The sequence below is a fragment of the Nerophis lumbriciformis genome, linkage group LG09 (genome assembly GCF_033978685.3).
Source record: "Nerophis lumbriciformis linkage group LG09, RoL_Nlum_v2.1, whole genome shotgun sequence".
NCBI lineage: Eukaryota > Metazoa > Chordata > Actinopteri > Syngnathiformes > Syngnathidae > Nerophis > Nerophis lumbriciformis.
In genome coordinates this window covers 245,747-263,170 of record NC_084556.2, presented here as the reverse complement: position 1 = coordinate 263,170, position 17,424 = coordinate 245,747, and the positions used below count along the sequence as shown (strand labels likewise).

Here is a 17,424-nt window from a genome sequence, read left to right as displayed (position 1 = left end):
ATATCAGAATATCGGATATCGGTAAAAAAGCCATTATCGGACATCCCTACTTAGGAGCCCAGTCTAGATTGTATTTTTTTTTTACTCATTCTCCCCCAGCATTGACCTTTTTCCCATCTTTTACCAAAAATGATTCCCGGGTGTGGCACCGCTGCTGCCCACTGCTCCCCTCACCTTCCAGGGGGTGAACAAGAGGATGGGTCAAATGCAGAGGACAAATTTCACCACACCTAATGTGTGTGTGTGACAATCATTGCTACTTAAACTTAAACATCAGCGTTCCTGTTCTGTAACCCTGTACACTGTTTGTTTGTCTAATCTTGAACGGGTTTGTGCTGAAAACAAAGTTGTGTTGTACTTGTGCGATGACAATAAAGACCTACCTACAATATTTTAATGGAGTTGATTACAGATGTGTTTATTCATAACAAAGTTGTACTCATTTTATAGTGTGATAGGATTTTCAAGTTGGCTTACAAAATATGTTTCTTGGTCAAAAAATTTTTTTTTGTTATTTGTATGTTTAACTTGTTATGCTAATGCGCGCATTTAAAAAAAAAATATATATATATATATATATATATATGTATATGTATATATATATATATATATATATATCATTTAACAAAGTTTGCAGAAAGCCAGGAGGAGCCTTGAGTGATTTAAACGACGTCACTTCCGGTGAAGTGGGCGTGGCGTAAACGCTCATTCGTGTTTTGAAGTAATGTTGCACAACATTTTCAAAAACAGACTAAATTATATTCCAATACGATGTTATTTAAACAGTATTTTGTTACATATTTATTTATTCATAACAAAGTTGTACTCCTGTATTCATAACACCGATTTTAGAAGTGTGATAGGATTTTCACGTTGGCTTACAAAATATATTTTTCTTGGTTTAAGAAAATGTTTTGTGTTATTTTTAATGTTTAACTCATGACAATGCACGCATTTAAAAAATATATATAATTGAACATAGTTTGCATCACTGCACAGTACGCGAGGCAAACGAGCAGCCCTTTTGTTTTGTTTTGAAGAAAGCGAGGAGGAGCCTTGAGTGATTTAAAGACGTCACTTCCGGTGAAGTGGGCGTGGCGTGACGCTAATTCGTGTTTTGAAGTAATATTGCACTAATTTTAAAAAACCGACTAAATTATATTCTAATACGATGTTGTTTGAACAGTATTTTATTACATATTTGTTTATTCATAACAAAGTTGTACTCCTTTATTCATAACACTGATTTTAGAAGTGTGATAGGATTTTCACGTTGGCTTACAAAATATATTTTCCTTGGTCTAAAATGGTTTTTTTGTTATTTTTTAACTCATGAAAATGTACGCATTTAAAAAATATATATAATTGAACATAGTTTCACTGCAGAGTACGCGAGGCAGACGAGCAACCCTTTTGTTTTGTTTTGAAGAAAGCGAGGAGGAGTCTTGAGTTATTTAATTAACGTCACTTCCGGTAAAGTGGGCGTGGTGTAAACAGTAATTCGTGTTTTGAAATAATATTGCACACTTTAAAAAAAAAAAAACGGACTAAATTATGTTCTATAATATAATATAATTCAACATATATTATGTCACTTTATTCGAAGAAATTTTATTTTGTTGCGTTGGCGTGGAGACCCGAGCTGGTTCAAACTCCACCGCGTCATATCCGGCAAAAGGAGGCGGGACTTAAGGTGACACTTCTACGAAGATAAACAAACAGGAGCTGCAGGTGAGTATGAGTGTGAGTATGTCCTCGTAACAACAATAGCACGCCGTGGCATTTCAAAAATAGACTTTTTAGAAAATGTGCGCCCTTTGTGCGACTCGATTGCAGAAGGACAAGGTTGTGTCGCCGTGTTTTGTGGCAGTAAAGCGAGCTTTAATGTCTTGTCTTTGACATAGCGTAAACGCTTCAAGGAATAAAGTCATTTTCTCGACTTTTCCTGACATTAATCACTAACATTTGATGATTTTTTTAACTAAATGCTTGTCGTATCTCTATCGGCCATTTGTTATCAACACTGCACAGGCCTCCGTCTTGTCTTATCGCCCACTCAAGTGTGCCCGAACCACGTTGAAATAGCCATGTTTTTTTACCTTGACCTTGATTTTTCGTACGTTTTTCGACGTCTAAAGTGGGGTTTAGGGCTTTGTTCTCAAACGCCACGACGCGTACTTCAATTCGGCATAAACGGCTCTATGGAAAGAAACTTCCTTTCAAACGACGCACGACTTTGTGCTGCAACCTACGTTGGCCACTGGGGGCGGCAGTGAGCAGGCTGTGAAGTTGAACCTTACATGTCCATCAAATGCACTAAAAAGACCATTATGATACATCTCTTTTGGGGAAAGAAAGCAGGTGGGTGAGGTCATGTTGGTAAGTGTAGAAGGAGATCACTATGTGACATATGTTAATCGGGTATAAAAGGGCCTACCTTGCTCTATTGTCTGCGACATAATGCACCTTTTTTACAGCGTCCTTTGTGTATCTGTCTTCCATTGGTGCACAATATCGTGTTTCCTCGTGTGGTTGCGTTAGGCGTTTATTTACTCAACTGCAGAAAGTAGCCAACATCTTTTAAAACTGTATAGTGCTCAACCGATCCGGTTTCTTGGTCAATACCAATTAGTCAAGGAGGCCTATAACTACCGAATTGTCCGGACTATAAGGCGCATGTAAAATCCTTTTTTTCCCTGCTTAATGCAAGGAATAATTCTAGTTTTGCTTACCGACCTCACAGCTATTTTATGTGGTACATGGTGCAAGGATAAGTGTGACCAGTAGATGACAGTCAAACATAAGAGACACATGTAAACTGCAATATAATGACAGTCACACATGAGATATACACTGCTATATGACTCAAGTAAACAACACCAATTTCATATCGTGTTACCTCGTGTAGTGGCGTTTATTTACTCAACTGCAGAAAGTAGCCAACAACTTTTAGGGCTGTGTCGTCTATAGTGCTCAACCGATCCGGTTTCTTGGTCAATACCAATTAGTCAAGGAGGCCTATAACTACCGAATTGTCCGGACTATAAGGCGCATGTAAAATTCTTATTTTTCCTGCCTAATGCAAGGAATAATTCTGGTTTTGCTTACCGACCTCACAGCTATTTTATGTGGTACATGGTGTAAGGATAAGTGTGACCAGTAGATGGCAGTCAAACATAAGAGACACGTGTAGACTGCAATATAATGACAGTCACACACAAGATAGGCGTAGACTGCAATATGACTCAAGTAAACAACACCAATTTCATATCGTGTTACCTCGTGTAGTGGCGTTTATTTACTCAACTGCAGAAAGTAGCCAACATCTTTTAAAACTGTCGTCTATAGTGCTAAACCGATATGGTTTCTTGGTCAATACCAATTAGTCAAGGAGGCGTATAACTACCGAATTGTCCGGACTATAAGGCGCATGTAAAATCCTTTTTTCCCTTGCCTAATGCAAGGAATAATTCTGGTTTTGCTTACCGACCTCACCGCTATTTTATGTGGTACATGGTGCAAGGATAAGTGTGACCAGTAGATGGCAGTCAAACATAAGAGACACATGTAGACTGCAATATATTGACAGTGACACACAAGATAGGTGTAGACTGCAATATGACTCAAGTAAACAACACCATTTTCATATCGTGTTACCTCGTGTAGTGGCGTTTATTTACTCAACTGCAGAAAGTAGCCAACATCTTTTAGGGCTGTGTCGTCTATAGTGCTCAACCGATCCGGTTTCTTGGTTGATACCAATTAGTCAAGGAGGCCTATAACTACCGAAATGTCCGGACTATAAGGCGCATGTAAAATCCTTTTTTTTCCTGCCTAATGCAAGGAATAATTCTGGTTTTGCTTACCGACCTCACAGCTATTTTATGTGGTACATGGTGCAAGGATAAGTGTGACCAGTAGATGGCAGTCAAACATAAGAGACACGTGTAGACTGCAATATAATGACAGTCACACACGAGATAGGTGTAGACTGCAATATGACTCAAGTAAACAACACCAATTTCATATCGTATTACCTCGTGTAGTGGCGTTTATTTACTCAACTGCAGAAAGTAGCCAACATCTTTTAGGGCTGTGTCGTCTATAGTGCTCAACCGATCCGGTTTCTTCTTGGTCAATACCAATTAGTCAAGGAGGCCTATAACTACCGAATTGTCCGGACTATAAGACGCATGTAAAATCCTTTTTTTTCCTGCCTAATGTAAGGAATAATTCTGGTTTTGCTTACCGACCTCACAGCTATTTTATGTGGTACATGGTGTAAGGGTAAGTGTGACCAGTAGATGGCAGTCAAACATAAGAGACACGTGTAGACTGTAATGTAATGACAGTCACACACGAGATAGATGTAGACTGCTGTATGACTCAAAGTAAACAACACCAATTTCATATCGTGTTACCTCGTGTAGTGGCGTTTATTTACTCAACTGCAGAAAGTAGCCAACATCTTTTAAAACTGTGTCGTCTATAGTGCTAAACCGATCCGGTTTCTTGGTCAATACCAATTAGTCAAGGAGGCCTATAACTACCGAAATGTTTGGACTATAAGGCGCATGTAAAATCCTTTTTTTTCCTGCCTAATGCAAGGAATAATTCTGGTTTTGCTTACCGACCTCACAGCTATTTTATGTGGTACATGGTGCAAGGATAAGTGTGACCAGTAGATGGCAGTCAAACATAAGAGACACGTGTAGACTGCAATATAATGACAGTCACACACGAGATAGGCGTAGACTGCAATATGACTCAAGTAAACAACACCAATTTCATATCGTGTTATCTCGTGTAGTGGCGTTTATTTACTCAACTGCAGAAAGTAGCCAACATCTTTTAAAACTGTCATCTATAGTGCTCAACCGATCCGGTTTCTTGGTCAATACCAATTAGTCAAGGAGGCCTATAACTACCGAATTGTCCGGACTATAAGGCGCATGTAAAATAATTTTTTTCCCTGCCTAATGCAAGGAATAATTCTGGTTTTGCTTACCGACCTCACAGCTATTTTATGTGGTACATGGTGTAAGGATAAGTGTGACCAGTAGATGGCAGTCAAACATAAGAGACACATGTAGACTGCGATATGATGGCAGTCACACACAAGAGATAGGCGTAGACTGCAATATGACTCAAGTAAACAACACCAATTCCATATCGTGTTACCTCGTGTAGTGGCGTTTATTTACTCAACTGCAGAAAGTAGCCAACATCTTTTAAAACTGTGTCGTCTATAGTGCTCAACCGATCCGGTTTCTTGGTCGATACCAATTAGTCAAGGAGGCCTATAACTACCGAAATGTCCGGACTATAAGGCGCATGTAAAATCCTTTTTTTTCCTGCCTAATGTAAGGAATAATTCTGGTTTTGCTTACCGACCTCACAGCTTTTTTATGTGGTACATGGTGCAAGGATAAGTGTGACCAGTAGATGGCAGTCAAACATAAGAGACACGTGTAGACTACAATATGATGGCAGTCACACACAAGAGATAGGTGTAGACTGCAATATGACTCAAGTAAACAACACCAATTTCATATTGTGTTACCTCGTGTAGTGGCGTTTATTTACTCAACTGCAGAAAGTAGCCAACATCTTTTCAAACTTGTAGTTGAGACATTTTTCAAGCTGGCTTCCATCATTTCTTCCTGGATGTAATAGGAAGTAAGAGAATGTGTAAGATGCTGCCTGCTCCTGTTTACTTCTACAAGACTTGATTGCTGCAGTAGTGTAAACAATTACATTTTCATCCTTAATTTAAGAGGCAAAGGGGCTCATGCTTGAGCAGTGATTATTAGTATCTATTTCGATATTTTTTTAAATACTAAAAACTGGTATCATATGTGTGTATATTGTATAAATAAATAAATAAATAAATAAAGGCAGATACCAAATATCGGCGCCGTTGATCAGTCGATCCCTAATGTCGACCTTCCTTTTTGACCTCGGGGCCCAACTTTTCGACCCCTCTAATATTAACACTGGATTAGTCATCTTACTGTTAATTGAAATGGTATTCAATGATTATATCCAACCTACTTAGTTTAACAGGATAACTTTGTCAAATGATATGTTAATCACATTATTATTATTAAGACTTAGAGGTCAGGCTGATGACAAAACTAAATACTAATCAAATATACTGAAAAAGAAGGGCTATTTACATACAATTTCACAATGCTAAAATCAATAAACTCCCACTAAATGAATAATAAATGATAATAATATATGTTTAACTAAACTGTCAATACAATGTAAGTGCAAATGAAAATACAGCTTCACCACATTAGTCATAAGTTTTTAGCTTAAGAAACTTCTCTTTGACTTTACCTCCAGACTTCTTCTATAGCAGGGGTCGGCAACCCGCGGCTCCGGAGCCGCATACGGCTCTTTGATCACTCTGATGCGGCTCAGCAGCTTACTTGCTGAACCCCCCAATTTTCCCGTGAGACTTCTGCATTTCAGTACCTCTCGCAGAAAACTCCCGGGATTAATATTCACCGATTTTCACCCTTACAGTTATAATAAGGGTGTGCCATGATGGTACAACATTTGGCGCTCTCTACAATCTGTATTAACAACGTGCCAGCCCAACACTTGTTATACAACATACATCTTCTGCTTGCACACGTACGTGACAGTAAGGTATACTTGGTCAACAGCCACACAGGTTACACTGACGGTGGTCATATAAAACAACTTTAACACTCTTACTAATAATGCGCCACACTTTGAACCAAAACCAAACAAGAATGACAAACACATTTCGGGAGAACATCTGCACCTTAACACAACATAAACACAACAGAACAAACACCCAGAATCCCATGCAGCCCTGACTCTTCCGGGCTACATTATACACCCCTGCTACCACCAAACCCCGCCCCCACCCCAAGCCTGCTCCCTCTCTGTGCGTCGGTTGAGGTGGGTGGGGTTTGGTAGCGGGGGTGTATAATGTAGCCCGGAAGAGTTAGGGCTGCATGGGATTCTGGGTATTTGTCCTGTTGTGTTTCTGTTGTGTTACGGTGCAGATGTTCTCCCGAAATGTGTTTGTCATTCTTGTTTGGTGTGGGTTCACAGTGTGGCGCATTATTAGTAAGAGTGTTAAAGTTGTTTTCATACCGCGACCGTCAGTGTAACCTGTGTGGTTGTTGACCAAGTATGCCTTGCTGTTACCTACGTGAGCAAGCGGAAGCCCCATTCAACATGTGGCTGATCAGGCACGCTGATTGTAGTGGGCGCTATATGCTGTACCATCACGGCACGCATGACGCTGACAAGCGCTATTCAATCAAAACCCGCGTGCCGCACCACCTTAAAAATTCCATAAAAAGGTGTGGGCATCGTGTCTGAGACCCCTGGTTTATACATAGCACAAAGCACCAAAAAAACTTTGTATGCCGTGTTATTTCATTTAAAATGTAAAAAAATGTTGTGGCTCCCATTGTTTTCTATAATTTGTGAAACTGGTCAAAATGGCTCTTTGACTGGTAAAGGTTGCCGACCCCTGTTCTATATTGTTATTACTGCCACAAGTGGTGGAAAAGTGTATTACAACTGAGTACCACCATACGGACCACAGCTGAGAAACAGATTCTTTTTGGCGGCCCTCTAGGGGTTGCTTGCGGCCCTATGGTTAAGAAACATTGCCTAGATGTATAAGGACTTAAAAAAATAATGAAGTAATAATATTGTACCGTGCTTAAAGAAATTACATTTGATACATTCATTCATTCATATCATGTTCCTGTATTTAACCAGGCAGAAACTCATTGAGATTAAAATCTCTTTTGCAAGAGTGCAAAAACATAGTCGGAAGGGGATTCATTTGACCCCATCCGTTGCGGTTTACCTGACACAAGAAACAAGACAAATTTGGGGCGTGCACGATCCACTTTAGCCGCCAGATGGCAAAAGTCTGGTGAATATCTTAAAATATGTTTTATGGCAATTCCAACTTCGGCCACTGCGTCAGTTGCTATGTAGAGTGGCGCTTTCCATCATTTTCAGCTGACTGCATTGCAGCCCCGTGAGATCCACCCAGCAATGGGGGCATATGAATCCCTTCCCTACTGTATAACAAAAACAAAAAAACAGGAAGAGTCACACACTTTGGTTAAAAGTACAAATGACAACATTAACATAAATACATGCAATAAATAAATAATCAAATTTCAATTAAAAATGTAAATAAAAAAAACAAGAACAATTTCAGAACACAAATATGATACATTCATACATTCAATTATTGTACATTTATATATATATAATTTATGTTGGACTATTGTGAAATGTTTTGGGTTTTTTTTGTATAGGATGTTACTCAGGCTTAGTATTTTGTCAAAGCTCGATAAGAATGTATCTCTAGAAGTGTCAGCTTTACAGATGCCATTTATTTGATTGATTCAGCCATCGTCGTGCTTAGTATACAGACACATGCCGGTATTATATCTTGAAATTGAAGTGAATTATATTTATATAGCGCTTTTCTCTAGTGACTCAAAGCGCTTTACATAGTGAAAGCCAATATCTAAGTTACATTTAAAGCAGTGTGGGTGGCACTGGGAGCAGGTGGGTAAAGTGTCTTGCCCAAGGACACAACGGCAGTGACTAGGATGGCGGAAGCGGGGATCGAACCTGCAACTCTCAGGTTGATGGCACGGCCGCTCTACCAACCGAGCTATACCGCCCAAATTATGTCATTGATGTATTAAACATGTTTTAATTGATTGAAATACACATTACTGATACTAAGTATCAAAGGCAAAGGTCTAAAGCCACCTTTAGAAGACGTATGCAAATGTTGCTCCTGTTTTCTGCTAAATGTGTCACTCTTGTCATTTAGCAGGGACGGAGAAGAATGTGATCAGATGTGCTGCTGTTGAAAAGCGGCCCTCCTCTGCTCCTCTCGTCACATCAAAGGTAAGAAGAATCGGGCGATCTGTGAGAAACTTTTGCCCACATCAGACAGGAGCTCGCATGGCATCGATGATGATGATTTGTGTGTGAAATTGATAGTGCTGAGAAGTGGAGGACTGTGAGACCTCAGTGGATTTAGTTTAGTGAGAGCCCCAAAAAGGACCTTTTTATTTTTATACCTCATGGCCTATTTTTACTGCCGGGGTCGGTAGCAAGATTTCAATTTGGCCCATCCGCTTCCGGATGCCATAAACGGACTTTTGGCATTGTTTTTCTAAGCGATGGCTGTTGTGCTTGTTCGCCTCCAATATTAGGTCCACCTGCACGATGTTGTGACATTTAATGAATAACAACAACAAACGTAATAATGTCCACTTTAGACTGAAGCTACTGGAAATGTATTCATTGAATTTAGTGCCAGTTTCAGCAGGCTTACATGAAGTACAGGAGCAATAATAGTTGGCTATGAGTCACAATCATGAGCGACCTGAAAGAGTCTTGGAATTAATGAATACCATTTTTGAATGCCGTATTTTTCGGACTATAAGTGGCAGTTTTTTTCATAGTTTGGCCGGGGGTGCGACTTATACTCAGGAGCGACTTATGTGTGAATTTATTAACACATTAGCGTAAAATATCAAATAATATTATTGATGTCATTCACGTAAGAGACTAGACGTATAAGATTTCATGGGATTTAGCGATTAGGAGTGACAGATTGTATAGCATGTTCTATATGTTATAGTTATTTGAATGACTCTTACCATAATATGTTACGTTAACATACCAGTTGCTTATTTATGCCTCATATAACGTACACTTATTCAGCCTGTTGTTCACTATTCTTGATTTATTTTAAATTGTCTATTCTTGCTGTTGGCTTTTATCAAATAAATTTCCCCCAAAAATGCGACTTATATGTTTTTTCCTTTATTATGCATTTTCAGCAGGTGCGACTTATACGCCGAAAAATGCAGTAATTACATTTTAATCCACAAACTAATTCACTTTAATGCGCAAGTGTTACTTCCTAATTCATTTTAATCCACTTCTTAATTCACTTCAGTCCATCAATGTTCCTTCTTAATTCTACTATTTTTTAATTGACTTGAATGTACAAGTGCTTCTTCCTAATTCACTTAAACTACTTCGTAATTCACTTTAATTTTAATCACTACTTCCTAATTTACTCTAACTACTTCCCAATTCTCTGTAACTACTTCCTAATTCACCTTTAAGGTTTATTGGCGTTCTGTACTTCTCCCTACGTCCGTGTACCGCTCCGTACAGCGGCGTTTTAAAAAGTCATACATTTTACTTTTTGAACCCGATACCGATAATTTTCGATATTACATTTTAAAGCATTTATCGGCCCATATTATTGGACATCTCTAATATATATACATATATATGTATATACATACACACATATACATATATATATATATATGTATACATACACACATATATACATATATATATATATATATATATATATGTATATATATATATATATATATATATGTATATATATATATATATATATATATATATATATATATATATATATACATATATGTATATATATATATATGTATATATATATATACACACATATATATATACATACATATACATATACATATATACATATACATATACATATACATATATACATATACATTAGAGATGCGCGGTTTGCGGGCACAACCGCGGAGTCCGCAGATCGGGCGGATGAAATAAAAAAAAAAAGATTTTATCCGCGGGTCGGGTCGGGCGGTTGAAATAAAAAAAAATTAGATTTTAAATAGATGCAGCATATGCCACAACAGAAGAAAAAAAAAAGAAGAGATGGACAATTTTACGGAGCGGAGAAGGGACGCCTCGCCGGGGTCCGGGACCGAGGCCCCTTCCCCCGAGAGGGCCCCACCGGGAGCCGTAGCTGAGGCGATCCGCGAGAAGGGCCCGACGCACGTCCAGGGTCACCACCGCGCCCACCGCACCGACACCCCGCCTCGTCCGCCTTCGCCGCAGCCGGCGTCACGCGCAGCAGGTAAGCAGCTTACTTGCCCCCCACCCCCGTGGCCGGGGGCTCGTAACAGGGGTCACTCCGCGCGCTCCGCCCGCGCAGCTTACTGCCCGCCACCCCTATTGCCGGGGGCGCGTAACAGGGGTCACTCCGCGCGCAGTGCGCTCACGAAAGGGGTGGGGCTCACCCTGGTTGATATAGACAGCAGGACGGTGGCCATGGAAGTCGGAACCCGCTAAGGAGTGTGTAACAACCCACCTGCCGAATCAACTAGCCCTGAAAATGGATGGCGCTGGAGCGTCGGGCCCATAACCGGCCGTCGCCGGCAGCGAGACGCGCTTGGAGGTGCGCTCAGCGCGGCTCCCATATGATTGCGCACTGGTGTGCGTCTGGGTCGTGACAGCGTGGCACGCGAATGTCTGTGCTGCATTGGATCAGTCTCCTTTCTTTAACAGGCAAAAGCTTTATAACCTCACTAATGCCTTGCATCGTCTATATTAGATATATAACAACGGGCGGGTGCGGTTCTGATCAAATGTTACATCGGGTGGATGGCGGATGGTTGACGACTTTCTGATGCGGTTGCGGATGAAATAATTGCCTATCCGCGCATCTCTAATATACATATACATATATATATATATATATATACACACACACACACACACACACACACATACATAATAGTTGGGTCTGAGCCGAGGATGTCGTTGTGGCTCGTGCAGCCCTTTGAGACATCTGTGATTAAGGGCTATATAAGTAAACTTTGATTGATTGAATAGTTTATACATGTATATAGTAGTTTTATTACTTGCGCACTAATTAATAATGATGCACCGGAAATTTGGCCGACAAAAGACATACTTTGATCAACAGAACAGCGCTGCCGAAACGTAGCGACAGAAATAAAGAGTCTCTAAACACGAGTACAGTCTACAAAAACAACAGAAATAGATGCTAGATTTGTTACCAGGCCTTTTAAATAAATAGTGAGTAAAAGAAATAGAGAAATCTTTAGAATGAAAAAAAAAAAAATCAACAAAGTGTATTTTATAATATAAGCATCAACAATTGAAAAATAGAACAATATTATGTAAGAAAAGAATTAATAACAGATATGTTTTATCATTAAATGTATACATACATGTGTTTTGCCCTTTTAAAAGAAAATCTATGCATCATAGCAAATAATGTGATGACGTCATATTGGCCATGCCCCCAACTTCACAATCGAGGGGAAACCCTGTTAATACGGAGGATTATATTTCTTCTCAAAACTGTACTTTAAGATGAAAAAAGTGATCATACAAAGTATGTTTTCATAGAGGATTTATATTTGTACTTCAAGATACAAATACAGAAAGATCAGAAAAGGCTTCAAATATTCGATTTTTTTTTTAGTAGTAATAAAGTAGCGATAATGACGTTATCAAATATTTTTTGGTCCCAATTATTGTATTATAATATCGTTATCACAACTGTTTTATGAAAGTGAATGACTCCCTTGTTCTTGTGATCTAATTGTGCAACAAGGATTAGAGCAGGAATTGAAGTTAAAAAGAAAAAACAACTCCAAAGGCAAACTATGTTATACCTTTATTTTGTATCAGCACCTCGTCCGTCTTCGCCTCACATTTGGGCTCTGTGTCACCGATGTGATCACGCCGCCATGTTATATTTAGCACACGCTGAGAAATATGAGCTCACGTGATGAACGCAGTCGGAAAGAACTCTTTAGGTCTGTCCCAGGACGCCGGTAGACCTTCGGACTATGGAAGTAGACACAGGAACAAAGTGTCACCACCATTAAGGCGCTGCAACATTCCTAACTGTCATACATGTGCCGTAATAAAGTGTTCAAAAGAAATAAGTTAACCACTTTAAATGCTGGGGATCTACAGTCTTGTGACAAAATTAGGACAGTCCATGTCATAAATGACATTTGTGGTCAAAATGCTTTGAAAGACACCCTAACATGTCATATACAGTATATATCCTTAAAGGGGAACTGCACTTTTTGGGGGAATTTTGTCTATCGTTCACAATCATTATGAAAGATGTTGATTTTTTTTAATGCATTCTAAATATTAAATAAATGCGATCAAAAGGCTGTTTGCAATGAAGCCTGTTGGAATCACTCCATTCAGTCTATAAAGTGCTTAAAAAAACATCCAATTATTATAACATTGATGTATTGTGTACATGCCGGAAGTATATATGTAATGTACAAACCCCGTTTCCATATGAGTTGGGAAATTGTGTTAGATGTAAATATAAACGGAATACAATGATTTGCAAATCCTTTTTCAAGCCATATTCAGTTGAATATGCTACAAAGACAACATATTTGATGTTCAAACTCAAACTTTTATTTTTTTTTTGCAAATAATAATTAACTTAGAATTTCATGGCTGCAACACGTGCCAAAGTAGTTGGGAAAGGGCATGTTCACCACTGTGTTACATGGCCTTTCCTTTTAACAACACTCAGTAAACGTTTGGGAACTGAGGAGACACATTTTTGAAGCTTCTCAGGTGGAATTCTTTCCCATTCTTGCTTGATGTACAGCTTAAGTTGTTCAACAGTCCGGGGGTCTCCGTTGTGCTATTTTTGGCTTCATAATGCGCCACACATTTTCAATGGGAGACAGGTCTGGACTACAGGCAGGCCAGTCTAGTACCCACACTCTTTTACTATGAAGCCACGTTGATGTAACACGTGGCTTGGCATTGTCTTGCTGAAATAAGCAGGGGCGTCCATGGTAACGTTGCTTGGATGGCAACATATGTTGCTCCAAAACCAGATTCTCTGAACCCTTTGATGATATTACGGGCCGTAGATGGTGAAATCCCTAAATTCCTTGCAATAGCTGGTTGAGAAAGGTTTTTCTTAAACTGTTCAACAATTTGCTCACGCATTTGTTGACAAAGTGGTGACCCTCGCCCCATCCTTGTTTGTGAATGACTGAGCATTTCATGGAATCTTTTATACCCAATCATGGCACCCACCTGTTCCCAATTTGCCTGCACACCTGTGGGATGTTCCAAATAAGTGTTTGATGAGCATTCCTCAACTTTATCAGTATTTATTGCCACCTTTCCCAACGTCTTTGTCACGTGTTGCTGCCATCAAATTGTAAAGTTAATGATTATTTGCAAAAAAAAAAAAAAAAATGTTTATGAGTTTGAACATCAAATATGTTGTCTTTGTAGCATATTCAACTGAATATGGCTTGAAAAGGATTTGCAAATCATTGTATTCCGTTTATATTTACATCTAACACAATTTCCAAACTCATATGGAAACGGGGTTTGTAGTAAAAGGCAAATTAATCATAACATTTAATATCATTTTAGGCATACGCATTAATTTCAAAAACGCATCCCGACGTTCGCCCCCCCCCCCCCCCCCCCCCCACTACGTCACTGATTATTACTCACTGCAGACTTTATGAGAGCCAACAAACATAATAAAACATCACTTACTGTACAAGGTATGCTTTCATTGGGATGCCGACTGCTAGGATGTTCATATATTCCAGTTTAGATTAGGAATGAAATGTAAACATAGGCACACATGTTAGTGTTTATATTAAAGATATCACTAATACTTGGTTAATATTCAAGGCACGAAATGTAAATGGAGTATTGTTGGCACTTTTTAGATGGTTTCTTATTGGATTTTATGGGCGCGATAGAGCAGTGTTTTTCAACCTTTTCTGAGCCGAGGCACATTTTTTTCATTGAAAAAAATCTGAAGCACACCACCACATTAAAAAATGAAACCCAGCAGCCGATATTGACAATAAAAAGTCGTTCTCGCAATTGTTTGATATGAATTCCAACCGTAACCAAGCATGCATCACGATAGCTCTTGTCTCAAAGTAGGTGTACTGTCACCACCTGTCACGTCACGCTGTGACTTATTTGGAGTTTTTTGGTGTTTTCCTGTGTGTAGTGTTTTAGTTCTTGTCTTACGCTCCTATTTTGTTGTTGATTGTCATGTCATTTGTGGACGCCGTCTGCTCCACACGCTGTAAGTCTTTGCTGTCGTCCAGCATTCTGTTTTTGTTTACTTTGCAGCCAGTTCAGTTTTAGTTTTGCATAGCCTTCCCTAAGCTTCAATGCCTTTTGTTTATTTTTGGTTTAAGCATTAGACACCTTTTTACCTACAAACCATTGTTGTCGTTCCCGACATCTACAAAGCAATTAGCTACCTGCTGCCACCTACTGGTATGGAAGAGTATTACACGGTTACTCTGCCGAGCTCTAGACAGTACAGACACTGAACAACGGCACATTTACGGATTGTAATTACTGGTTTGCAAAAAACATTTTAACCCAATTAGGTGAAATGACATCATCTCCCACGGCACACCAGACAATATCTCACGGTACACTAGTGTGCCGCGGCACAGTGGTTGAAAAACACTGCAATAGAGGACCTCTCATTGGCTCCATTGTAAGCGGACTTTTTTTTACGGGTTAGAATGTATTGAAAAAACAAAACATCCGTCGTCATGTCTTTCGTAAAGATTGTGAACGATAAGCAAAATTCCCAAAAAAAAGTGCAGTTCCCCTTTGAAACTTCTCTGTTACAGACTCAAAAAACAATGTTACTAAAGTTTTTTTGTTTGTTTGTTTTCTTTAATGTTAATAAGCATACATGTTATGCAGAAGTGTACTTTATACTATTTATAGTTGTGGTGAAAGAGTGTAGGAGGCGCTAAATGTTTTACTGTTAGTTACATCCCTAATCAATATATATGTATATACATCCCTAATTCATATATATGTATTAGGGATGTCCCGATCCGATATTTGGATCGGATCGGCCGCCGATATTTGCAAAAAAATGCGTATCGGCAAGGCATGGGAAAATGCTGATCCAGATCCAGTTTAAAAAAAAAACTCCGGTCCATGTTTTCCAACGCACCGATTTAAATAATACATTCCACTTTTCTGCTGCGCCCTAATTTCTGTTCCGCATTTTCCAGCACACCTTCAACACATCCACAGGTCTGTGGATTCTCACGCAGTTGCTTTTAGCTGCTGGCATTACACGACAGGCTCTTCTCACTCTTTCCTGTGTCTCCCTCTCACAGACAGCAAGCGCACCTTCTTACACACGTCACATACTGTCACGTCATACGTCACATACTGTCACGTCATATGTCACATACTGTCACGTCATACGTCACATACTGTCACGTCATATGTCACATACTGTCACGTCATACGTCACATACGTATACGCCCTCGCGGAGCAGAGAGGTTGCAGCATGGCTATGGCTAACGTTAGCTGTGATGCTAGCGCAGCTGTGCGAGCAACCTTCCCTCTAAGGTGCGCGCCTGTGCAATTGCGCACTGCTCACGTGTCCTCTGCGCACGGCAAATCTATGCCACGCACAAAATCAAATTAAAAAATGAGCGCATAACAATTTTCGACACACGGTGCCACACGCCCACACCATCAAAATGCCGAGGCAAACATTTCCAGATCGTATGAAAAAAATAGTGATTTTTTTAGTTGTGATTTCCTTCTTTGCATGAAAGTTTAAAAGTAGCATATATTAATGCAGTATGAAGAAGAATGTTTTAATGTAGACACATAGAATCATCTTACTGCTGTGATTATATGCATCAAGTGTTCATTCAAGGCTGAGGCAAAATATCGAGATATATATCGTGTATCACAATATGGCCTTAAAATATGGCAATATTAAAAAAAGGCCATATCGCCCAGCCCTAGTTCAATGATGCCATTTCTGTTTGTCATGTATAATTTTGTCTATTTTGTGTTTATCCTTGAATAAACAGGTCAGTTTCTTGTTACCAACCATTGTGTATTATTCAAACTCCCCTAATTCAGCTGGCTAGTTGTTATCAAGAGTACTAAAACCCTTTTCAACATGATTCTGACAACTAAGTAGGCTAAATAACTTTAAACTTTAATACATGCTCGGATAGGCCAGTATCGGTCAGTATCGGTATCGGATCGGAAGTGCAAAAACAATATCGGTATCGGATCGGAAGTGCAAAAACCTGGATCGGGACATCCCTATTATGTATATATATCCCTAATTGTCAGGTGTAGTGTAATGTCAGGTGTAGATCCACCAGTGGCGTTTGTTTACATTGTGACGCCGGTGTGTAGTGAAGCATGTTTAGCTATTCCTCGTCCTGCAGGGATGATACTTGTAAGAAACGTACTTTATTTGTCGCCATGGAGGCCAGGATTAGTGATTTAGAAGTAGTTAAAACACTGCCGACTGCGGATGGACGTTCGCCGCTAGCGAGCTAGCCATGTCTTAAAGCACCTCTTCCTGAGGGCGTTTCAGTCTTATAGCTTCACATTTATCTTTAGTTTTTAGGCCAAAATGCGTCCATTTTCCCTTTTCTGTCTACACCAGGGGTGCTCACACTTTTTCTGCAGGCGAGCTACTTTTCAATTGATCAAGT

General features: G+C 39.4%; 1 protein-coding gene across 2 annotated transcripts in view; it reads left to right on the top strand.

The window, feature by feature from the left end:
• Positions 1 to 2,248: 2,248 nt before the first annotated feature.
• Positions 2,249 to 17,424, top strand: part of tecta (tectorin alpha) — a 119,569-nt gene continuing 104,393 nt past the window's right edge. For both annotated transcript variants that reach the window (XM_072913762.1, XM_061962836.2), the window contains exons 1-2: positions 2,249 to 2,361; positions 8,861 to 8,937. In XM_072913762.1, the coding sequence (XP_072769863.1) occupies positions 2,301 to 2,361; positions 8,861 to 8,937 (138 nt within the window). In that variant the 5' untranslated portion in view covers positions 2,249 to 2,300. The remainder of the gene's footprint in view (positions 2,362 to 8,860; positions 8,938 to 17,424) is intronic.